This window comes from Lactuca sativa, chromosome 8 (genome assembly GCF_002870075.4).
Source record: "Lactuca sativa cultivar Salinas chromosome 8, Lsat_Salinas_v11, whole genome shotgun sequence".
Lineage (NCBI taxonomy): Eukaryota > Viridiplantae > Streptophyta > Magnoliopsida > Asterales > Asteraceae > Lactuca > Lactuca sativa.
The window spans coordinates 279919169-279946164 of NC_056630.2; the positions used below are offsets into that span (position 1 = coordinate 279919169).

At 37.3% G+C, this 26996-nt stretch overlaps 1 protein-coding gene and 1 long non-coding RNA gene across 9 annotated transcripts; both read left to right on the forward strand.

Annotated features, from left to right (window-relative positions):
• The first annotated feature begins 21355 nt into the window (after positions 1-21355).
• LOC111918303 (protein SRC2) lies at positions 21356-21922 on the forward strand. The gene has a single exon (XM_023913984.1). The coding sequence runs from the start codon at positions 21356-21358 to the stop codon at positions 21920-21922; it is 567 nt and encodes a 188-aa protein (XP_023769752.1).
• Positions 21923-23050: 1128 nt separating this feature from the next.
• Positions 23051-26761, forward strand: LOC111918313 (uncharacterized). 8 transcript variants are annotated; one of them, XR_006186098.2, is made up of 13 exons: positions 23051-23357; positions 23449-23525; positions 23708-23761; positions 23889-23912; positions 24024-24139; positions 24281-24330; positions 24520-24750; positions 24843-24954; positions 25076-25162; positions 25446-25627; positions 25704-25818; positions 25922-26014; positions 26090-26761. It is a non-coding gene; the product is annotated as an uncharacterized LOC111918313 (long non-coding RNA). The 8 variants fall into 8 exon arrangements; XR_002859156.2 differs by having other exon boundaries at positions 24260-24330; positions 24520-24954; XR_006186099.1 differs by having other exon boundaries at positions 24520-24954; positions 26127-26761.
• The last annotated feature ends 235 nt before the right edge of the window (positions 26762-26996 follow it).

The following is a 26996-nucleotide window of genomic DNA, read 5'->3' on the forward strand; positions in this document are numbered from 1 at the left end:
TGATATAGCTAATATAGATTATGTGGTTATGTGGATTGTGTAGGGTATGCTCTGGGGAACTCACTAAGCTTCATGCTTATAGTTTTGTTTATGCTTTTAGGTATCATTGTTTTGGAAAGGAATGGCTCAGCTTGATCGCAGCACACACACCCATGAATGATTTTGGGATGAACTCTGATAAATGTTTTAATCAACAATGTTTTGGAATTTTGGAATAAATGATATCTATGTTTTGGCTATATTAAAAATGAAATTTTACCCTAGACTTTTGGGTCATTACACGTCTCCTCCATCAGAACCTAACACACACCGCCCCAATACGGAACCTGTAATGCCCGCAGATTCAGGTTAGTCAATTTAGAGACCATAATCGTTAAAAATGACTTTTTGATAGAATATTATTTAGAATAAATAATCTTAACCAAATTATAATATATTTCACAAGGATTCTGTACATATAAAGAACGCTGAAATCCGACTTATAACGAATAAATTATGACCCGTCGAAGTTTTGCGACAAAACCGACACGACGTTGTATATCGTAAAAAGTGAAATTTTGATAAAAAAAAAGTTTTAGCGTTAGCGATCTAAACAAAAGTTGTAGTAGACTTTAAAACGAAATTGTGCATATAGAGAACATCTAAATATGATTTCGTATGAGGAAGTTATGATTTTTCTAAGATTTTGCATAGTAGTACACAGCTTGGAAATCGAATTTTAGATCGATCGATTTTAGCCGACACAATCTAAATGAGAATTGAAGATCTCGTTAGTAGGAACTCAATGATATAAATACAGACAAAACGGACGTCAGATGACAAAGTTATAAAATTTTAACGGGTTTTTATTGTGTAGGCCTGTTAAAATATAACTTTAAAAATAAATTCAAAATTAGCCGACGGAGTCTAAACAAAATTTGTAGATCACGTCGCTACCTACGCGTGAATATAAATAACGTGAAAAACAGAGCTTGTATGCGAAAGTTATGGAATTTAGAAGTTTATTAAGTTATAGAAGAATGCGAGGGTGACACGTAGCCGAATCCTAACCTTCGCTTTCTCCGCAAGGCTTCGCTTCGGATGGTCACACCTGGCCCTCGTATGCACATTGTACTCCGAGGTTACGCCTAGCGTAGTCCGAAGGGTCCAACCTATAAATAGGTGCGAGGATCACCTCATTTTCTCACACCTTTCCCATTCTTTCTCTCTTAATTACTTCTCTTAGCCCCTCCCATTCCCTATTACTTCCCAAGTGCCAAAGGTGAGTCCCGGAGCGCCTGAAGGCTCTGAGAAGAAGAGCTTTTGGCTCAAAATTTCTGCCCCTGCAGAGCCCGACTCCTAGCTAAACCCCCTTGTAAGTGAGTTATGATTACCCTACTTTAAGTATAACTTATGTTTAAGTTCATTATCATTATTATGAACCTATACGCAATATATGTGCTAAGAATAATAAAATATAAATTATACAAACTGTTATTATAAAATATAAAATTATGACATGTGGAATGCACTAATTCCCTTCTTAATGTAATCTCTTGACCAGGATGGAACGTTCCATCGCATCATTGAAGATGAGTAGAAAGAAATGGTTGGATGATATTTGATTTCACCTAAAAAAACCTTATTTTCCAATGCTTTAAAAAAATTTCAACGCGTCATTGAGCATAGTGAAACAAATAAGATACCATTTGAAAGAATAGAGGATCTAAGCTCAGATTCAAGAATACCTATGGAAGTTACGCCAATTCCTCCTTTAGTTTTGCAACCTAGGATCTTGAACTTTGAAATCGTTGCATCTTCGGAACGTCAAACTAGAGATGTGATCCAAAGTCATGCCCCAATCTTCACAGATGGTGCAACTCCTAACATGGGTGGAATTATTTCCCCTTGTTTAGGGGTCTGTATTCAATGAGATACAACCCCGTAAATAGGGGAAACAATTCCTCCCATGCTAGGAGTTGCACCATCTGTGAAGATTGTGGTATGACTTTGGATCACGTCTCCAATTTGACCTTACGAAGATGCACCGGTATTGAAATTCAAGATCCTAGGTTGAAAGAATGAAATAGGAGTTTGTGTAGCATCCATAGGTCTTCATGAATCTGAACTTAGCTTCTATATTATATCAAATAATATCTTATTTATTTCATTTTATTTAGTGACACGTTGTTCCGTCCTCATCAACATGGATATGGCATGTGAAATCCACTAATTCCATTCTTAATGGAATCTACTAATTCACTTGTCTTGATCTAATATGAATAGAAAGAAATTGTAAGATGATATTTGATTTCTCCTAAAAACTCCCTTATTCTCCGATGTTAAAAAAATTCATAAGTTATTTCAAACACCGTTTTCCGCCTGAAAATTGTGAAGACAGCCCATGTACCTCATGAAGACAGTTAACATAGGTTAGCGTCTACCTGTTCTGGTATTTTTTATATGTATGTGTGTCTAAAATATTGTATTTGTATGTGTATTTGTGTATGAAAGGTTGTATGTGTACGTGTATTTGTGTATAAATTATGTATACGTGTATTTTTTTTAGAAATAGAACTTCTCTAAAGAGGGTTTTCGGGCCAGCTTTTGCACAATATATGTGTATTTGTGAAAGGTTTTGAGCATTCTGACACTCCTATGGTGTACATGCATCCCTAGAAACCTTGGATCTATGTTTTACTAAGATACATGCAAATTTGATTTTCCAAGGTTCTTAACCTAACTAGCATGGCATGGGGAACTTGAAACATAAAAGCTAGTAGAAGAACATACCTTTATTGTTGCCTGGATTCCTTAAGAACTTTGTGAGCCTAGCACCCCAAATGTGATGCCTCAAATGTTTCACACAACACCACAACTTTTGGAATAACTTTGAGAGAAGTACACTATCACTCAAAATCGGCTAGCCCTCCTTGTTCTTGTCTTAGTTCCGATTTTGCTAGCTTGTGGGGTCTTTATATAGTGCGTCACAAGTAGGGTTACACCATGTAAACCCTAATTGACATGGCTTTTCATTTCCTCCATGATCCATGGGTTTTAACCTCCATGAAGCATCCATGGAGCACCCTATGAGTTTTTTCCCAATCCAATAAACCATGGATCATTAGCCCACTATATAAGAATAGAAAATCTCCATAGGCTTCTTTATAGCTGGAACTACTCCAAGGTCTCCAATGAAGTTCTTCAACCATATTGCCTCCTTTGCTGCCTCATTTGTTGCTATGTACTCTGATTCGCAAGTTGAACCAGCCACTGTCTCCTGCTTGGAACTTTTCCAAGTAATTGCTCCTCCATCTAAGGTCAGGACCCAGCCTGACTGAGAGCGGAAATTATCCCTATCAGTCTGGAAGCTAGCATCACTATACCCTACTACTCTTAAGTCATCACTCCCACCGAGGGTAAGGACCCAGTCCTTAGTCCTCCCCAGGTACTTGAGAATGTTCTTTACCACAGTCCAGTGGGCCATACCAGGGTTCCCCTGATATCTGTTGACCATGCTCAAAGCAAAGGCCACATCAAGACGAGTACAAGCCATAGCATACATGATCGAGCCTACAACGAAAGCATACGATACTCGACTCATCTCAGCTATCTCAACCTCTATACTCGGGCTCTAAGTCTTACTCAGTCTGGCGTTGCTCTGGATCGGTAACTCTCCTTTCTTGGAATCCTGCATGCTGAACCTATTCAGCACCATATCCAAGTAGGTACTTTGACAAAGTCCAATTAGTCTCTTACTCATGTTTCTCAAAAACCTTATCCCTAGGATATAGGCAGCTTCTCGAAGGTCCTTCATAGCAAAACACTTCCCAAGCTAGGGCTTCACTTCCTGTAGTATTGGGATGTCATTTCCTATGAGTAGTATTGATGGGTTTTGAGCATTCTAACACTTCCTAAGTGTACATGCAACCCTAATAACCTTGGATCTATGTTTGTCTAATTATCATGCAACGTTGAATTCCAAGGTTATATTCCTATCTAGCATACATGGGGAACAATTTTAACTTGAATCATAGATAGAATAACTTACCTTGTTGTTGCTTGTGTTCCTTGAAACCTTGTGAGCCTAGCACCCCAAGTGTGATGCCTCAAATGCTTCACACAACACCAAATGCTCTTGGAAAAACTCTTGAGATAATACACACTTCTCAAAATCGGCCAAGCCCTCTAGTTTCTTAGTGTTCAACTTGTGTGTAGCCGATTTTGTGGAGAATATGATCCTTATATAGTGTTGACACATCTAGGGTTACACCATGCAAACCCTAATGTGTCATGACTCTTCATTTCCATGACCCATGGGTTTGTAACTCCCATGGAGCATCCATGGAGTATCCTATGGGTAGAACCCAACTTGATAATCCATGGAGCCTCTTAGCCCACTATACAAGATATGGATGATTTACATAATCAACCCATATATTTAATTAGTTATCCTTTGATCACTTAATTAATTCCAAATTAATTCTTTGATCAACTAATCAAATAATATTATTAATATATTAGAACTTATAATATATTAATAATCTCCAAGTGTTATTCCTCTCATTTAGTCTATCCAATTGCATGGTGCCATGCAACCCAAATGGACCATGCCGGGTCGGGTCAAGTACAAGCCCGAAATAGTTATGGACTTAGACACCTTATCCAACAGTCTCCCACTTGGATAAGTCTAATAATTATATCTCTAGTACTTCAGGAACCGACTGGCAATCGTAGCTCTTTCAAGGTCTCTCGGAACTGAGAAGATGATAGTACGCCATTTAAGATAAGTGATCATATAATCCTCCGTTCTAGATATCAGCCGGACAAATACATGGAACATTGTCTTACTTCTTGTCCAGCATTTGTTTCCCGATTTCCGATTTGTTTGACATAGAACTTAATTGAACACATCAACTTAGTTCTGACCGGGCCCGGTACATGGGTCAAAACAAAATCATCGAGGGGCCCAGATATCAGCTTCTAATCCAAGAAGGAACAGATAAACTTCGACTCATATGTTTGTTCTACCACTCATTGAATTACACACAAAAGTACGTTTTATAACATCGAGTTACCAATGCGTTTTCGTACAGTCAATGCATAACCAACTCGTAAGTAACAAATCATATCTCTAGGTTTGAAGACTTATATGATATTACCGTCTCACGATCACTCGAGATAGAATTCCATGAAGTGATTCCAGTGAGCGTGGGTTGAGTCCAATGCTCAGAACTTATGAGCACTCATGATTGTTGTAGCCTTGTCCAAGACCTCTACAACCAAACATGACAGTCTTGATTCATATCTACTTCCAACATATGACCGACTGTGGAGGTTTGAATAATATGTTATACCAAACAAAATTATTCTGGAAGTCAAAACATGCAAAAGAAATATAGTAAACGATCGACAAGAGATAGCAACACTTTACTCATAAATAAAACTCCTTTTATTCATCATCAAATGTCAATTACACTTTACAAATTTCTGGGTTATCTAACTACTAAAACTTATATCATCCTTCAGCCCTATGCTCCGAGCATGCTGAAGATGCTTAACCCTACTCAGTCCCTTCGTGAGGGGATCTGCTGGGTTCTCATCCGATGATACCCTCTTTGCCACGAGGAGTCCTTCTTCGATCCGATGTCTGATGAAATGGTATTTTCTGTCGATGTGTCTGGATCTCCCGTGATCCCTTGGTTCCTTAGCTAAGGCAACAGCACTTTCACTATCACAGAAAATTTCCATTGGCTCTTTAATAGCTGGTACAACTCCAAGGTCTCCAATGAAGTTCTTCAGCCATATCGCTTCCTTTGCTGCTTCGCTAGCTGCAATATACTCTGATTCACAAGTAGAATCTGCCACTGTCTCTTGCTTGGAACTCTTCCAAGAAATTGCTCCTCCGTTTAGGGTAAAGACCCAGCCCGACTGAGAGCGGAAATTATCCCTATCAGTCTGGAAGCTAGCATCACTATACCCTACAACTCTCAAGTTATCACTCCCACCGAGGGTAAGAACCCAGTCCTTAGTCCTCCGTAGGTACTTGAGGATATTCTTTACCGCAGTCCAGTGTGCCTTGCCAGGGTTCGCCTGATACCTGCTAACCATGCTCAAGGCAAAAGCTACATCGAATCGAGTACACGTCATAGCATACATGATCGATCCTACAGCCGAAGCGTAAGGTGTTCGACTCATTTCTGCTATCTCAGCCTCAGTGCTAGGGCTTTGTGTCTTACTCAATCTGGTGTTACTCTGGATGGGTAACTCTCCTTTCTTGGAATCCTGCATGCTGAATCGCTTCAGCACTTTATCCAAGTAGGTACTCTGACTAAGTCCAATTAGTCTTTTACTCCGATCTCTCAGGATCCTTATCCCTAAAATATAGGCAGCTTCACCAAGGTCCTTCATAGCGAAACACTTCCCAAGCCAGGACTTTACTTCCTGCAGGGTTGGAATGTCGTTTCCTATGAGTAGTATGTCATCCACATACAATACCAAGAAGCTAACTATACTCCCACTAGCCTTGACATACACACAAGATTCATCTTCACTCCTAGAAAAGCCAAATTCCTTGACCTTTTCATCAAAGCAAAGATTCCATCTGCGAGGTGCTTGCTTCAATCCATAAATGGATTTCTCAAGCTTACACACTCTATTAGGGTACTCGTTGCTGACAAAACCCTCTGGCTGACTCATGTAAACATCTTCAGCCAATTTCCCATTAAGGAAAGCGGTTTTGACATCCATCTGCCATATTTCATAATCATGAAATGCAGCTATGGCTAACAGAACCCGAATAGACTTAATCTTGGCTGCTGGAGAAAAGGTCTCATCATAATCCACTCCAGGAATTTGAGAGAAGCCCTTTGCAACCAGTCTAGCCTTATAAGTGTGTACTTTACCATCCATGTCGGTCTTCTTCTTAAAGACCCATTTGCACCCTACTGTCTTACGACCTGGTACATTTTCAACCAAGTTCCAAACTTGATTGTCATACATGGATTGTATCTCGCTATCCATAGCCTCTTTCCATTTAGCAGACTCGGGGCCTGCCATGGCTTCCTCGTAGCTGTTAGGGTCATCTTGACTTACTAGTGTCCCATCACTAATAAGTGTCTCACCTTCTGCAGTAATATGGAATCCATAGTAATGCTCAGGTGCACTCCTAACTCTCGTGGAACGTCTCAGAGGTACAGATTTGTCAATTTGCTCAACAGGAGTTTCCTCCTCAAGTTGAGGGCTAGAGTTTGAAGTTCCTTCACCGCTTGAATCTTGAATTTCTTCAAGATCAATTTGCCTCCCACTGTCTCCTTGGCTTATAAACTCTCTTTCTCGAAAGACTCCTCTTCTTGCTACAAAGACCACATTGTCACTAGGTCTGTAGAAGAGGTAACCAAAGGATCGTTGTGGGTAACCGATGAAAATACACCTCTCGCTTCGAGGTTCGAGCTTATCATGAGTCTCGCGTCTCACGAAAGCCTCGCAACCCCAAATCTTGATGTGGTCTAGTTTAGGTACTTTACCAGTCCACATCTCGTGAGGAGTTTTGGCAACTTTCTTTGTAGGGACTAGATTAAGAATATGGGCGGCAGTCTCTAAGGCATACCCCCAGAATGAGATTGGTAGCAAAGCTCGACTCATCATGGAACGAACCATATCCAACAAGGTTCGATTACGCCTCTCAGCCACACCATTCAACTGTGGTGTCCTGGGAGGTGTCAATTGTGAGACTATCCCACATTCCCTTAGATAGTCGAGGAACTCTGAACTAAGATACTCACCACCACGATCGGATCGAAGCATCTTAATGTTCCTGCCCAATTGATTCTCGACTTCCTGTTTAAATTCCTTAAACCTCTCGAAAGTCTCTGACTTATGCTTGATCAAGTAGACATATCCATATCTACTATAATCATCAGTAAAAGTCAAATAATAACGATTAGCATCCCTTGTGGCATGTTTGAATGGTCCACACACATCCGTGTGTATAAGGTCCAACAAACCTTCACCCCTCTCACACGAACCTGTGAAGGGTGACTTTGTCATTTTTCCAAGTAAGCATGATTCGCAACTATCATCTGACTTTAGGTCAAACGACTCCAAGACTCCATCCTTTTGGAGTTGGCCTATGCGTTTCTTGCTTATATGTCCAAGACGACAATGCCATAAAGATGCTTTATCCAAGTTATTATTAGTAGAATCAATACACAAAACATTATTTCCCAAGTTATCTACAACAGATACAGCTTCATACACACCATCACAAGGTAATGCTTTAAAATAAAAGACATTATTATAGAAAACATCTATAGAACCAACTTCATTATTAAATGAAAAGGTAAACCCTTGTTTGTACAAAGCATGAAAGGAAATAATATTTCTTGCCATTCCTGGCGAATAACAACACTTATTCAAATCTAAACTAAACCCACTACTTAGCGATAAAGTATAAACTCCAATCTTGGTAACAGGTATAGCTTTCCTATTCCCCATGATCAAGTTTATCCTTCCTTGCTCCACATCCTCACTTCTTCTTAGTCCCTGCAAGTCACAACAAATATGAATACCACAACCGGTATCAAGGACCCAAGAATTAGAATGGGGTGAGTTATTAGAAATGATAGTGTAAATACCTGCATGGTTGGGTTTAACTTTCCCATCCTTCACATCTTGCTGGTATTTTGGGCAGTTCCGCTTCCAATGAGCTTTTTCATGGCAATAGAAGCATTCAGCCTCTTTTGGGTCAGAAGAAGGAGTAATGAAACCTTTCTTGGTTCCACTTGAAGAAGAGCCATCAAGGGTCCGAACCTTGGTACCCTTAGAAGAGCTCTTTCTCTTCCTCCCTCGACTTTTCCCGATTGCCAAAACCGGAGTAGAGTTTTGAGTAGGAGTGATAGCAACCGACTTCCCCTTAAGACATGTTTCTGCGGTCTTGAGAAGTCCCTGAAGTTTGCTGAGGGTGACTTCTTCCTTGTTCATGTGATATGTCATGCGGAATTGATCATAGCACGATGGTAAGGAATGCAAAATAATATCTATTGCAAGATCCTCCGGGAAGTTCACATTAAGCTTCAGCAAACGATCCACATACCTTTGCATTTTCTGCATGTGGCTCGTGACGGATTCCCCGTCCTTCATCATGGTTGTTATCATGGAGCAGATGATTTCATACCTCTCTTGTCTTGCACTTTGATGGTATCTTTCCATCAAATCTTGGTGCATTTCATAAGGGTAGAAATCCTCATAAGACTTTTGGAGTTCCGCTGTCATCGTGGCCATCATGATGCAAGCCACTTTCGTAGCATCCCTTTCATGTGCCCGAAATTCAGCGATCTCCTGAGGAGTTGCAGTGGACTCATCAATCTCCTTAAGCTCCTTGTCAAGGACATATTCTTTGTCCTCGTAGCGGGTAATCATCCTGATGTTTCTGATCCAGTCATTGAAGTTGGATCCATCAAAGGTGACTTTCCCACACAAGTTCATAAGGGAAAAGGAGCCATTAGGATTAGAGCCAGAAGCATTGTTGAAAGACATCTGAAGGAAAGAGGACAAGATTAGTTTAGATATAAGAGAGTCCTTAATAAAACACCCAAATGTAATATTAAGGCTAGGATCCAATCACAATATAATATAACTTAGAAGAGGTATGCCGTAATCTAAGCTATATCATATTTGAAAGGTAGGTGAATGACGATTCACCAATTTCCACCACGAAAACCGCAATATTTTAGTATTAGGTTTTTGAATGGTTCTTAGAAATTCCTAGATTCTTTGAGATTCAATGAACTTTTCAAAGGCATGTTTCAATCTCGAGTGTGCCCTCCAAGTTTTGTGACTGGGATACCGAGGATCACAAAACGAGGTGTGAAGTAACCATGCAAATCACTTGGTACCCTTAAAGTTTATCACTCAATCGATGTGCCGGTTAACCACACACGCTCCATCGATACTATAATAAACCCTAAGTCACCCTTTACCTACCTTGTTAAGTCCAAGTTAGTGTGCCGGTTAACCACACACGCTCCACCAACGACTTAATCAAAGTGTAAAGTGTAATTTCATGGAATAGCACCTTATTCACATTTTTCCTAAAGTAACTAAGATTGGGAATTTAATAAAACATTTAGTTACTTTATAATATTCATCATACTTTGAATGAGAATTAATAAGTCCTTGTCTTACCCGTTCGGCTAACGACCCTCCACCGATCAAGCAAGCGGTGGGTGAGAGTAGACACCCATTAAGTCACCATTTTATAGGCAACAACCTTATACCCACCTTATAGACCGACTTCGTGAATGAGGCGTACTAGCGGTAAGACGACTTTGTTCTTATACATATATATATGTAATTATTAAATCATAATAATATAAGTATAAGGGTTGAATTTTAACTTTTAAAATTCTAGGGGTTGGAACTAAAGTTTTAACTTAACTTTACTTGTTCCAAAACTTGAGGGCAAGTTTTGTAATCTTTCAAAACTTTTCATTTCTTGTAACTTATGAGTTTAATAGAGTAATAAAATGAGGACTTTTCATTTTTCTAACTCTTGTGTTCTTTTAATGGTTTTTTAATCCAAGAGACTTTTGGTTTTCCATAACTTGAGGACAAGTTATGGACTCCATTAAAACACATTATGATCATGAATTAATCTACCACATAGGTTACAAATAATTCCTATGATCATCTAAACATCATAAGAACAAGAATATGAATATGAACACTTTCAAGAACCAAAATCACATTTAATCTTTGTAATTTTGACAATTTGTTGTTGTAAATGAGTTAGAAAAGACATTACACCTTCTAAAATAAGTTTTCAAGTACCAAAACATTTTAGGGTAATGATTCTAATCCATTTCCAGCAACACAAGTCGAAATTCTGCACTCTGTCGACCCTACTCGCCGAGTGCATAAACCTACTCGCCGAGTAGGTTGAAGATACACATGAACTCGTCGAGTCCTCCCCATGGACTCGCCGAGTCCATCAGTCAGACAGCAAGATTTTTGACTTTCTTCAACTTTTAAGCACAAATAACAAACAAACAAGCCTAGGCTCTGATACCACTGATGGGTTTTGAGCATTCTAACACTTCCTAAGTGTACATGCAATCCTAATAACCTTGGATCTATGTTTGTCTAATTATCATGCAACGTTGAATTCCAAGGTTATATTCCTATCTAGCATACATGGGGAACAATTTTAACTTGAATCATAGATAGAATAACTTACCTTGTTGTTGCTTGTGTTCCTTGAAACCTTGTGAGCCTAGCACCCCAAGTGTGATGCCTCAAATGCTTCACACAACACCAAATGCTCTTGGAAAAACTCTTGAGATAATACACACTTGTCAAAATCGGCCAAGCCCTCTAGTTTCTTAGTGTTCAACTTGTGTGTAGCCGATTTTGTGGAGAATATGATCCTTATATAGTGTTGACACATCTAGGGTTACACCATGCAAACCCTAATGTGTCATGACTCTTCATTTCCATGACCCATGGGTTTGTAACTCCCATGGAGCATCCATGGAGTATCCTATGGGTAGAACCCAACTTGATAATCCATGGAGCCTCTTAGCCCACTATACAAGATATGGATGATTTACATAATCAACCCATATATTTAATTAGTTATCCTTTGATCACTTAATTAATTCCAAATTAATTCTTTGATCAACTAATCAAATAATATTATTAATATATTAGAACTTATAATATATTAATAATCTCCAAGTGTTATTCCTCTCATTTAGTCTATCCAATTGCATGGTGCCATGCAACCCAAATGGACCATGCCGGGTCGGGTCAAGTACAAGCCCGAAATAGTTATGGACTTAGACACCTTATCCAACAAGTATGTCATCCACATACAATACCAAAAAAGCTAATTATACTCTCACTAGCCTTCACATATACACAAGACTCATCTTCGCTCTTCGAAAAACCAAACTCTTTGAGTTTCTCATCGAAACAAAGATTCCATCTGTGAGGTGCTTATTTCAATCCATAGATGGATTTCTCAAGCTTACTCACTCTATTACGGTACTCTATGCTGAAAAAACCCTTTGGCTGACTCATGTAAACATCCTCAGCCAACTTTCCATTAAGGAAAGCGGTTTTGACATCCATTTGCCATATTTCATAGTCATGAAATGCAGCAATGGCTAGCATAACCCTAATGGACTTAATCTTCACTACTGGTGAAAAGGTCTCATCATAATCAACTCCCGAAGTTTGAGAAAAGGCCTTTGCAACCAGTCGCGCCTTATAAATGTGTACATTATCATCCATGTCGGTCTTCTTCTTGAAGATCCATTTGCACCCGACTGTCTTATGACCTGGTACATTTTCAACCAAGTTCCAAACTTGATTGTCATACATGGACTGTATGTCGTTGTCCATAGCCTCTTTCCATTTAGCAGAATCGGGGCCTGCCATGGCTTCAGTGTAGCTGTTACGTTCATCCAAACTCACCAGTGTACTATCACTGATAAGTGTATCACCTTCCGCAGTAATATGTAAATCGTAGTAATGCTCAGGTGCATTCCTAACTCTCATGGAGCGCCTCAGAGGTACAGACTCGTCAGTTGGATCAATAGGAGTTTCCTCCTTAGGCTGACTGCTAGGGTTTGAGGTTCCTTCACCACTTGACTCTTGAATTCCTTCAAGGTCAATTTGCCTCCCACTGTTCCTTGGCTTATAAATTCTCTCTCTCGAAAGACTCCTCTCCTTGCTACAAAGACCACATTATCACTGGGTCTATAGAAGAGGTAACCAAAGGATTTCTATGGGTAGCCGATGAAAGTACACCTCTCACTTCGAGGTTCGAGCTTATCGTGAGTCTCGCGCCTCACGAAAGCCTCGCAGCCCCCAAATCTTGATGTGGTCCAAATTGGGAACTTTCCCAGTCCACATCTCGTGAGGTGTTTTGGCAACCTTTTTGGCAGGGACTAGATTAAGGATATGGGAGGCAGTCTCTAAGGCATACCCCCAAAATGAGATTGGTAGTGAAACTCGACTCATCATGGAACGAACCATGTCCAACAAGGTTCGATTACCCCTCTCAGCCACACCATTGAGCTGTGGTGTTCTGGGAGGTGTAAGTTGTGAGACAATCCCACATTCCTTAAGATAGTCAAGGAACTTTGTACTAAGATACTCACCATCTCGATCGGATCGAAACATCTTAATGTTCCTACCCATCTGATTCTCCATTTCCTGTTTAAACTCTTTGAACTTTTAAAAGGTTTCCGACTTATGCTTGATTAAGTAGACATAACCATATCTACTATAATCATCAGTAAAAGTCACATAGAAGCGGTTAGCATCCCTTAGTGGCAGTTCTAAAGGGTCCACACACATCTGTGTGTACGAGATCCAACAAACATTCACCCCTAGCACAAGTACCAGTGAAGGGTGACTTTTTCATTTTTCCAAGTAAACAAGATTCACAACTATCATCTGACTATAGGTCAAATGACTCCAAGACTCCATCCTTTTGGAGTTGGCCTATATGTTTCTTGCTCACATGTTCAAGACGACAATGCCATAATGATGCTTTATCCAAGCTAGTGGAAGAATCAATACACAACACATTATTTCCTAGGTTATCTATAACCGACACAGATTCATATACACCATCACAAGGTAACGCCTTAAAATAAAGAACATTATTATAGAAAGCATTAATACCACCACATTCATTATCAAATGAAAAGGTAAATCCTTGTTTGTACAAACTATGAAAGGAAATAATATTTCTCGCCATTTCAGACGAGTAAGAACATTTATTCAAATCTAATCTTAACCCACTAGTTAACAACAAAGAATAAACTCCAATCTTGGTGACAAGTGAAGCTTTCCTATTCCCCATGATCAAGTTTATCTTCCCATGCTCCACATTCTCACTTCTTCTTAGTCCATGCAAATCAGAACATATGTGAATACCACAACCTGTATCAAGGACCCAAGAATTAGAATATGGTGAGTTATTAGACAATATAGTGTGAATACCTGCACGGTTGGGTTTAACTTTCCCATACTTAACATCTTGAAAGTACTTTGGGCAGTTTCGCTTCCAGTGCGCCTTTTCATGGCAACAGAAGCATTCAGAATCTTTAGGGTTGGCAGAAGGAGTGACAGAACCACCTTTGGTTCTACTTGAAGAGGAGCCATCAAGAGCCTTTCCTTGGTACCCTTCAAAGGGATCTTCCTCTTCTACCCTTTACCTTTCCCGATAGCCAGAACAGGGGTGGTGGTAGGAGTAGAAGTAGTAACAACCGATTTACCTTTAAGACCACTTTCGACAGTCTTCAAAATTTCTTGAAGTTTGCTGAGTGTGACCTCCTCCTTGTTCATATGATAGGTCATTCGGAATTGATCATAACAAGAATGTAAGGAGTGCAATATGATGTCAATTACCAACTCCTCGGGGAAGTTCACATTCAACTTCATTAGACGGTCCACAAACCCTTGCATTTTCTGCATGTGGCCCGTGATGGGTTCACCATATTTCATTCAGGTTGTTATCATGGAGGAGATTATTTCATATCACTCTTGACGAGCACTATGATGGTATCTTTCCATCAGATCCTGGTGCAACTCAAAAGTATAAAATTCCTCATAGGACTTTTGGAGCTCGGCTGTCATCGTGGCCAGTATGATACATGCCACTTTAGTGGCATCTCTCTCATGAGTCCTGAAGTCAGCGATTTTCTCGAGAGTAGCAGAAGAGTCATCAAGTTCCTTCAGCTCCTTGTCGAGGACATATTCCTTTTCCTCATAGCGAGTGGCCATCCTTATGTTCCTAATCCAATCATTGAAATTAATCCCATCAAAGATGACTCTCCCACAAAGGTTCATGATAGAGAAGGAGCCGGTAGGGTTTGAGCCAGAAACAACACTGTTGGAAGACATCTGAAAAAGAAGAAATACAAGTTTAGATTAGATATAAAGATAGTCCTTAATAGGACATCCAAATGTAATATTAAGGCTAGGACCTAACACAATATTTTATAACTTAGAAGAGGGATGTCGTAATCCAAGCTATAAAATATTTGAAGGTAGGTGAATGATGATTCACCAATTTCCACCATGAAAAACGAAATATATTATTATTAGGCTTTAATTGGTTTTGAAACTCCTAGATTCTTTTGAGATTCATTGAACTTTTCAATGGCATGTTTCAATATCGATTGTGCTCTTCAAGTTTTGTGACTGGAATGCCGAGGATCACAAAACAAGGTGTGAATAACCATGCAAATTTACTTGGTATTCTTAATGTTTATCACCTAATCGATGTGTTGGTTAACTACACGCGCTCCACCGATCTATGATAAACCTTAAACCACCCTTTGCCAACCTTATTAAATCCAAGTTAGTGTGACGGTTAACCACACACGCTCCACTAACGACTTAAGCAAGGTGCAAAGTGTAATTTTATGGGTTAGCACCAAATTCACATTTTCCTAAAGTAACTAAGATTGGGAATTTATAAAACATTTAGTTACTTTATAATAATTATACTTTTACTGAGAATTAAAGTCATTGTCCTACCCGTTCAGCTAACGACTCTCCACCAGTCAAGGAAGCGGTGGGTGAGAGTGGACACCCATTAAGCTGCCATTTTATAGGCAACAACCTTATACCCCCCTTATAGACCGACTTCGTGAATGAGGCCTACTAATGGTAAAACGACTTGATCTTATATATATATATATATATATATATATATATATATATATATATATATATATATATATATATGTATATTTATTATTAACTTATAATACTATAAAGTATAATGGTTGAATTTTAACTTTTAAAATTCTAGGAGGTGGAACTAAAGTTTTCTAAAGTGACTTTGCATGTTCCAAAACTTGAGGGCAAGTTTTGTAACTATTCAAAACTTTTCAACCTCATAACTTATGAATTAATGGTTTATTAAAATGAAGACTCTTCATTTTATGTAACATATGTGTTCTTTAATGGACTTTAAATGAAAAACTTTTGGTAATCCATAACTTGAGGACAAATTATGGTCTCCATTAAAAACATTTAGATCAAGAATTAAACTAACAAACAATTTGCAAATAATTCATATGATCTACCAAACTCATAAGTGTATGAACATTCATATCAACAATTTCAAGAATCATATAAACACATATAAAACTTGAAATTTTGATAATAACCAATGTAAATGGATTAGCATAATCATTACCACATCAAAAACAGGTTTTAGATGTCCAAAACAGTTTAGGGTAATGATTCTAGTCCATTTCCAGCAGCAAAACTCGAAAAACTGCACTCTGGGCCTCATACTCATTGAGTAGGGCTGTTCACTATTCGGATAAAACCGAATTATCCATTTGGATAATTTGGATTGGACTATTTGGTTCAGATATTCGGATTTTTGGATGTGTTTTCAACAAAACCGAATTATTATTTTGGATTCCGGATTGGTTTTAGTTTATAAAATCAGAACCGAATAGTCCAAAAAAACCGAATAAACATATATAATTTATCCATTTATAATATATATCTATAGTTATTTATTAATTTTGTAATTTATTTTTCCAAACAGGTTCAAAACGTTTCACCTGATAAAAAAACCATTAATATGCATTTTCTCTCAAAAGTTTTCTATCTATAAGATCTTTAAGTTTAATATTTCTTCTTATTTGTTGTTTATAAATTTCAAATCACAACTAAATAATTTGTTTTTGCTTCTTGTGTAAAGTTGGTTAATATTATAATTATATACCGTTTTAAAATGTTTCGGTTTTTGTAAACCGAATTATAAAAACCGATCCAACCGAATTGCAATTGGTTCGGATCGGATCGGATTTGAATTTAGTTTGGACTATGCGGATTCATGTTTTGAAAACCGAAATCAATTTGGATTCACTTGATTGGATCAGATCAAACCGATCCATTCAAACAAACACCCCTATCGTCGAGTACACGAACCTACTCGACGAGTTGGATGAATATATGCATGGACTCGTCGAGTCCTCCCATGGACTCGGTGAGTTCACTCAGCAGAATGCAAAATTTTCAATTTTCTTCAACAATTTGCATCAAGTATCAAGAAAACAAGCCTACGCTCTGATACCACTGAAGGGTTTTGAGCATTCTAACACTATGGTGTACATGTAACCCTAAAAACCTTGGATCTATGTATTACTAAGATACATGCAAATTTGATTTTTCCAAGGTTCTTAACCTAACTACCATGACTCTCTTTCAAAAAAAAAACTAACTAGCATGGCAAGGGAAACTTGAAACATAAAAGCTAGTATAAGAACATACCTTTATTGTTACTTGGATTCCTTAACAACTTTGTGAACCTACCACCCCAAATGTGATGCCTCAAATGTTTCACACAACACCACAACTCTTGGAATAACTTTGAGAGAAGTACACTATCACTCAAAATCGGCTAGCCTTCTATGTTCTTGTCTTAGTGCCAATTTTTCTAGCCTATGGGGTCTTTATATAGTGTGTGACAAGTAGGGTTACACCATGTAAACCCTAATTGACATGGCTTTTCATTTCCTCCATGATCCATGGGTTTTAACCTCCACGGAGCATCCATGGAGCACCCTATGGGTTTTAGCCCAATCCAATAAACCATGGATCATTAGCCCACTATATAAGAATAGATGATTTACACAATCAACCCCATATATTTAATTAGTCTCTTTTTGATCACAAAATTAATTCCAAATTAATTCTTGATCAATACTAATTAAATAATATGATTTCATATTAATATATTATAACTTATAATATATTAACAAATCATAAGTGTTCTTCTTCTCATTTTGCCTATCCAATTATCATGATGGCATGCAACCTAAATGGACCATGCCAACCGGGTCAAGTACATACCAGAAATAGTTATGAACTTAGACACCTTATCCAACAATTTGTGCATAGAATGTAAGTGTATTCATGTATGTATATGTGTATTTGTATGTGTATTTGTGTATATAATTAGTGGTATGTGTATATATTGTATGTGTATATGTATTTCTGTGTATAATGTATACATAAGAATTAAAATTATATTTGTATATTTGTATTTGTTTGGAAATAGAAAATTGTGTATGTAATTTGGAATGTATATGTTTATGTTTATGTATATTTGGTGTATATATGGTATATGCATGTGAAAGTATGCGTATTCGGTATAAGTATGATGCTATTATGTATGTATGTGAAAGTATGTGTATATGGTATAAGTAAGATGTCATTGTGTATTTGATATATGTATGTAAATGTATGTGTATTTGGTGTATATGTGGTATATCTATGTGAAAGTATGTGTATTTGGTATAAGTAGGATGTTATTAAGTATGTATAGTTTATTATGTATATATGTGTATTTGTATGCAATGTGGATAACATTAGTGTATTATGTATGTATATGTGTATTTGTATGTAATGTGGTATATGTATGTGAATGTATGTGTATTTGTAATAGAAACTTTATTTGGATTCCTAGTGGAAATAAAAATGTTTATTCCTATGTAATGTGTATTTGTACTAGAAATTGTATCTGCTTATCTTATAATTTTTCATGTAATGGCGTTGACTTGAATCTTATTTTTTTGCACCATGGTTGCTATTATAGGTCGTGGACAAGGGTGCGATGGAGTCGAGGATCCACCATACCCAGGCGGTAGAGGTCCTGGTCAACATGAACAGGATGGTAAGTCTTATTATAAATTTTTATTTACTATTTTTATTCAGTTATTATAAAATATTGTTTCCAATAATTTTTACGTATATTTGTAGCTGATCCACTGAGGAGAGTCATAGGAAAAGCCAAAAATATAAAGCTCGAAAAGACGCTCGTAAATAATAAAGGCAAACCAATAGACTTAGACTACGACAGGGATATTACATTTGATTTCGTAGGAGAACCAAAAGACATGTTTACACATGAGATTGGAAAAATAATGTGGCAAATAGTCCCTTTTGATAGAAGAAGTTGGAAAAAAGCTTCCCCCGCGTTAAAGGATATAGTAAAACAACATATAAGGGTAATTATTTATATAAGAATATTCTATATGTTTAATTATGAATGGTTTTTACTTAGCTAACTTTTTTGTTTTTGTAGACAAAGTTTGATTTGGATCGAGTTTCCCTGGATCCAAAGAGTGCTAGGTTGTTAGAGAGTTTTGATGTGGCTTTTTTAGATAAAATTCTAGCTTACTTTCTACTTATTTTATGCTAAAGAAGGAAGGGAGTGCAGATGATGGTTTGTCAAATTAGTTTGTGTTTTGTTAGACTTGTTATGACATAAATTTATAACACTTTTGTTGTTTATTTTGGTATGTGTATGAAATTAGGGTAAATTACACCATTCGTCCCTCATACATGTGCCAAAAAGCACGTTTAGTCTATATTTTCAAAAATTAACTCGGGTCATCCCTTATATTGTAGAAATTTGCACACTTCATCCCTCGTTAGTTTAAATTTGCATGTTTCATCCCCTATGAGACTTGAAATGACCAAAATGCCCTTTTTAATTTTTTTAATTATTAAAAAACATTTTAATTAAAGTTGTGGGTCAACCTAACACTTTTACATGCTCTTGCTCTTTTTTTTTTTTTTTGAAGAACACTAAACCACCACCCTCATCGGGCATCTATAGCACCACCGAAAACCTGCATCACCGCCGCCATAAATCTGCTCTCAGATCACCCCACCCCCTTTGAAGACCACCTGTCATCGCTCAATCATCACTTCTGGAAAACCCAAAAAATATAAACAAACCAATTATGATGCAAACAATCCAGAATTAGGGCAAAATCAAAATGGGGAAGACAATGTTCTTCTCTGTTCAGACGTCGTTGTCCCCTTCCGCCTCCGACCAGACTTCACTAACCCCATTTGTCTCCTTCTTCATCTCTAAACCAGACGTCTCCTACACCAGCACCTAGAAGAGTTCAAAGAGACGATCTCTAGCGTGCATATCGACGGAGTGGAGATCCACGAAGTGTAAATCCATGGATTACAACGTCAGTGGCTAGCAGGGGAGGACGATGGTGGATTGGAGGTGACACATGGAGGATTTTATTTTAGTTCCGTAAAACCGATCTCCTTAATCTCCTCTTCCTCATCGATTTTGTTTCCCTCAACTTCTTTCTCTCTCTGATCAGTGGGTTTAGAGGAGAAAAAGGGAGGATTTTTTTTTGCCGCAAACCACCCTAAACACCACCAGCTCCGCTAAATATGAAACTCCTATCTCAAACACAGATTTGAACCGCCACTAGCTTCTTTCTCGCTCTGCTATTGCTTTTGTTCTACATCGTGCATTGAGGGTGGATGGTTTCATGATCTCATCGGAGTAGCTTCAGGGTGCCGATCGTTAGAGAGGATAATGAGTTCGAAAGGAAGATGAATAGGTGAGAAAGAGGGATAGAATATGGGAAAGGGAAATGAGGGGTGGGTGGGTTTGGACATAATATTTTTTTATTTTTCTTTTCTTTTATTAATTTAAAATGATAAATAAATTAAATTAAATTAAAAAAACAAATTATTAAGGGCAAAATAGTCATTTTATGTCAATAAGGACTAAGCGAGCAAGAAAAAACAAACCTAGGGACGGTCCGAGTTAATTTTTGAAAATAAGGACTAAACGTGTTTTTTGGCACATACACGAGGGACGAATGGTGTAATTTACCCATAGAATTATAACACTTTGGTACTTAATTGGATGTTGTTATTTAATTTTGTTTTCTGCATCTAATGTTTTCGTGTTTTCGGCGATTAATATTGCTACGTATCGGTTTATCTGCATCCAAAAAAGGCTGATTTAAAAAAAGTGATTATTACCTACGATAAAAGGTATTATCGGCGACTGCCTTATTAATGGCGACATTTAACTTTTTGCAGTGATTTTTGTCACCGCTTAAAATCGTTTTTCTGTAGTGTTAACTAAATCCTTTTGATAAGAGAACATGTTTTATTTTTTAAAACAATTCCTATGCATCTTTACCACACATAATGTCAATCTATGAGAAAGAATTCAAGAACACATAATATATATGGTGCATGGTTATTTGCAATCTAGCCCTACCATATTGTCTGTTTCTGGTACGGAGGCGACTATATCGCACAATAGCAACCACAAAGCATCAATCATGGTTCTGGACGTATGTTTATAAACTCACTGAGTACGTACAACTGGTGACGTTGTTGCATGGGTTCTATGACTTGGCCGATATATTTGACCTTCCAATCCTCATGTGACACGTTGCCCTACTCCAAAAAACCCCGAACCCAACCCACAACCGGTGTATAATTATATAACATACTTTCGTGTTACTATCGTCTTATGTTAGCTAGCTAGTAGTGAATGGAGTCCGCCGAGTTAACCCTTGTCATCCATTACGCAAAGGATCTCAAAGATGTCAAACACTTTGGAACCATGGATCCCTATGCTGTAGTTTGGATCGCCGGCTATGGAAAGGAGTCCCAAAAAATAACAACACCTGTCGCAGAAAAGGCTGGTTGTTATCCAGAATGGAACTATTCCGTTAAATTCCATATTGTTCCTGTGAAGAGAGAGTACAGTCTCTTCATCCAGATCAAGCACGAAGGGGCCATGTTTGACCGGTATATCGGAGAAGTTGAAGTGCCTTTTGCAGATCTTCTCGATGCTGATGCTTCCATTGGTAAACGTAGTTACCGGTTGTCCATACCATCCGGTGAAAAAAAGGGAGAAATCATTTTTGCACATCAATTCTCGAAATTGGATGTGGATGAGGATGATGGCACTGGCATCAGCCATGCAACAGATCCTTGCGAAAAGAGAAAACGCGATAAAGTGATAAACCTTGCTAAGAACGTGACAAAAACTGGTGCTTTAGGAGCTCAGTATGTGGTACTATTTGCGCTGGGGTTGGATGGCCTTATCGAGTGAATCAAACCCGAAGATGGAAGTAGGCAGTATGTCCACAAATGCTGCCCAAAATTATGTCAAATGCGAAGGTGTTAATTTACATGGTGTCATTAATTTGCTTAAGTTTAGGACTTTATGGATGTGGTATAAATTTGTTTTAAGTTGTTGTTGCTTGCATGGCTTCATTTGCTTTAATTCGGTTTTGTATGTGTATGGCTGTATGGTATCAATTATGTTGCTTTTGTGTTTATTGTAAACGTGTATCTATTTGTATTTTTTTTTACAAAATTACACCTTTATTTCTTTATACAACAAGAGACCATCCCATCCCTGCCCATCTCTGCAACAATTGACCCTCTAGGCCTCCACCCTATCTCTCGCGACCACCCAAAAGCATGTCTTACAAGCAGTGGCGGACGCAGACTGTTTTAGTAGGGGTGTCCATCATACTTCAAGCGGATGCACCTAACAGAAAAACCAAAAAAAAAAAATTTAAAATGCATGCCGGAAATTGAGCAGTGACCCGGGACCCTAAATGCCCCACTAAGGTCTGCCATTGCTTACAAGGCTACATAACTGTCTATAAATGTATTGAATAAGGGTGGATTATATATATATATATATATATATATATATATATATATATATATATATATATATATATATATATATATATATATATATATATATATATATATATATATATATATATGCCCTTTACAATTATATTTCTTCATTAAGAGAACGAATTGGTTGAATATACATGCCTGCTTTCAAATTTCCCATCCCATGAAAATCAATTGTCTTGAATAAGGGCGGATTATACATTCAAAACTCTTTACTATACAATTGTCTTGATTTTGTTTTTCAAATTCAAACTAGACAATCACTACAAGAATAAGCACCTATAGAGACGAGATCTATAGAGACGACATGTCGTTGCTATAGAGTTGACTAATTGTTTTTGACTTTTGATGCTACAACGACGACATCTCGTTTTAACATATTAAGAAGGAAAGAAAGTGAATTTGGCGCGTTCTTGAAACATCTATGGGGACGACTTATCCCTCCAATAAATAACAAAAAATAAAAAATTAACATATTTTTAAATCTTTTGACGGAAATAAAGGGATGACGTCGTTTTGGGGATAGTTATAAGGACGACTTGTCGTCCTCATAGCTCTCTATGCCAAAAATTAGAACAGCCCCTTCGTTTCATTGATGCATGCTCAATAGATTAATCATCAGTCTCTCTCGATCGATCGATCACAGATTCTTCCCTTCTCCCATGGCGACTTCCTCACCTCTCACTACCGTCAAATCTTCTTCCCCTCTCCACAGATCCTCATGCTAGTTGCCAAAGATTTGCTTCAACATCGACGATTCTAACTACAGGCTTCCTTTTCACCTCCGGTTACGAATTCTAACAATTACAAGTCCCACTCCAGCGACCTAGGTTAGTAATTCTAGGTTAGAAACTGGAATTGGGGTTTATGTCAGCAATTATGTGTTTGAAATTGAATTTGTGATTTTCTATGGTTTCATAGCTCTCACAGAAATCATCGACGGAGAGGAATGTCGAACATTGTCGTGATAGGCCTTGCCGGAGCTGGCGGAGGTATTGGTACTTATTCCTTCCCTTTTACTCTCTCTGTCTACTTCCTATTCGTCTGGCGATACGCTTATTCAAATGCTACATGTTTATCTTCTTTTCATCATAAACCTATTTTGCTTTCTATGATCACAATCCAATAATGAAGTAATTTTCATTTTGTAATCTTCATATCTCCTTATGTTTGTTTGCAGGGGATTTATTATTATTAGCATGTTGTTCTATCTTGTTGTGGTAGCATTAGCAGGGTAATTACACCAAATTGTTTTACAAAATCATTCTATACAAATGCTATATCAGTGTTTGATATTAAATTTTCCTAATTTTTACTTTTTTATTTTCTAATTTTTTTTTTCTTGCTGTGATAATGTCCAGGTAAGGCAGCAGATCCTAATGGAGGTAATAATTTTGAGCATTGAATTTACAAGAATTGTCACTAATGTCTACTTATAATTCATATTATGATGGAAACTGGATTGAAACCAATGCATACTCTGGAATGCTTTCCAGTTATACTTTTGGAACCAATGAACCAATTCTTTAAAGGGGAAGATGTATATGGAGGCTCTTACAATGAATTGGAGGCTTATTTATTTTTCAGTCGTGCTTGCCTTGAATGGATGCAGGTTTGTAGCTTACTCTTCATCAACTTGTTTATATTGTGCTTAAGAAGATAATTTGTTAAACCTTTTTTTTTATTTCCATGTTTTCCATCATCAAACTATCTTCTGTGATTCTTTTTTAAGAATCCATTGACCAAAATGCAGGTAACTGGAACACAACGTGATGTCATACATGTCCATGAATGGCAAGACAGGTCTACTTCCACTCCTCTATTGGGACATTTATCATCATCTTTCACTTCAGGCATGATCTTAGTTTATGGATGTATCTTTCTTTAAGATCTTTAAAAGTATTCATTAACTCATAATATTGAAATTTGTACATTATAGAACCCAATAATAGTATTGACAATCCATAACATGGAACATTATGGGGAGTGCAGGTATTCTTGTAAATCCTGATGGAGAAAAACAACAATATGAACACCTCTCTTAACAATATCCAATTGTGATCTCATATCGACACCTCCAATACAAAGGTCCTTCCCCTGCTGCAATTGGCATCATAATCTCCTCCTGTAATGCCATCATAATCAATGGAAACACAAACACCAATGTTTTTCCAGACCCTGTAAATGCTATTCCAATCATGTCCCTTCCAGATAGAATCACGGGTAATCCTTGAACTTGAATAGGTGTTGGTTGTACTATTCCTTTTTCTTTCATTTTTTTCAAAACAGGATCCAGGAATCTCATGTCTTTAAAGTTTTTGATTGGTGGAGGGATTTTATCACCATCAACAATGATATGCCATTGTTTTCAATTACCATCACATGCTTTTTGAGACATTCTTCTTAAAGAAGGCATGGTGGATGCAGGTTTTTCTCTTCACCATCTTACAATTCCTTAAAACTTTTTTAACCCAAAATTACGAAATCGCCCCTAATGATCATGTCCACTTTTTTGTTTAAATTACTAAGCGATTTTACTAAACAACAGGTGGCAGCTTGGTGGGAAATTTTCATGTGGCATCTTGGGAAATTTTCAACTCCTTGGATGTCAAATATGACCTTGTTGTTTTTGGAGGTTGGTTTTCCTTTTTTTTCTTTTTTGGATGAACAACAAGCTTGTTGAGTCAGGAGCTTGTGAGGATCCATCTACTTACCATAGATATAGATTTAGCCTCCAAACAGCTTATACAGGGCAAGTCCCTTATGGATATTTTATTTGCAAAAAGCTTAATAATCTTATAATGGATAACTCAAAATGTCAAATGATTAAGTCTTTCACTATGCATCCACTGCAATCAAGCATTATAGAAATGGGAAATCAAAAAAAATATACAAAATCTTATTAGTTATTGGTGCAGGGGTATTTTAGGCATTTGCTTAAATCTTAGTGGCTACAACAGAGTATTTAAGAGACTCTTCTACCTCACAGTTTGGTCTGTATAAATCTCAACAAGCAAAAAATCTCCAAGCCCACAAATTTAAACAAAGCATACAAAACAAAGCATACAAATTTAAACAAGGAAATATGCAATTATGACATGTAAGCTTCTTTGTTAATTCATTAAAGATATTTCATTAATATTTTTGATGGGGTTTTTTCTGTTTATTATATATAGACATGCACACTATCAAATAGGAAATACACCATTAGCACTTGTCTGGAAGGATGAGACTTGTAGTGAGTATGTCATTGATACAGATAACAAAGGACAAATTCCAAATCAACAGCAGGTAGTTACAATTTCTTACCCATTATAACATGTTTCATTTCAATATGTTGCTATTTTTCATAATTTACCATTCATTGATTTTTTTAATGTTTGTAAATGAGAAGGTGGTTTTGGAGATATAAGAAAATAGGGAATTGGTTACATTTGATGATCCTCCTGTTGTACTTGGTTGCTTGAATGCGGGTTTTACACAAGAGGTTTGTGTAATTATTGTTTAAAAATATTTCAGTTAATAAAGTTTTTTTTATTCATTTGGATTTTGTGGTTTTTAGACAGCACTGAATATAGGGAACCTTGTAAGGTTTGCAGTTAGTGAGGGTGGATTGACGTTTATGAATGGGAAGGTGGAAAAGGCTGATTTGCAGTATATAGGAAAGGTACATCGTCTATAGAGACGACATGTCATCTCTATATGTGCATCTATAGAGACGACATGTCATCTCTACTAGAGCATCTACCACAACGAACACCTGTTACTAAAGGGTATGATGTGTCGACTCTGCATCTCTATCTATGGAGACGACATGTTGTCTTTATAGATACACCTATAGAGACGACATGTCGTCTCTATAGTTTCGTCTATGGATACCAGCACCGCATAGCGACGAACCAGAACAAGACGACATGTTGTCTCTAAAGGATACCTATTGCGACGATATTTATAGCGACGACCAAAAGGATCTATTGCAACGGGGCTATGGAGACGAAAGCTATAGGGACGACATGTCGCCCCTGACACCTATAGTGACGACTTTTTTAAACTATAGAGACGACATTTTTCATCCCTATAGGTCCCGTTTGTTGTAGTGAATGAATATTTATGATCAAGAACAACCCTGTAAGATGAGTAGGGAGGGTACACATATTTTGACATTAAATAGCTTCTTGATCTTACTATAACTTATTTCTTACTTTGTGGATCAATGATTGCTTTCTTTTCTGTATTTATGGGTTTCTTCTATTTCAGCTTACCAAGTCCTTCTAATGGATTCTTCCAAAGACTTATTTCTGATTTAAATTGTTTAATCTTTGATTACCTGTAAATTAAATCTCCGCTGTCTAATTCTTTATAACTAGAAAGTACTCTTTTGATTCGATTTTCTTTAGTATCCAGAATTGCAATCAAGTGATTATTTATATTAGGTGCTATACGTACGGTCACTAATAAAAAAAAGTCGT

Coding starts and splice junctions, on each gene's coding strand:
- LOC111918303 (XM_023913984.1), top strand. CDS start 21,356: ATGGAGTCCGCCGAGTTAACCCTTGTCATCCATTACGCAAAGGATCTC.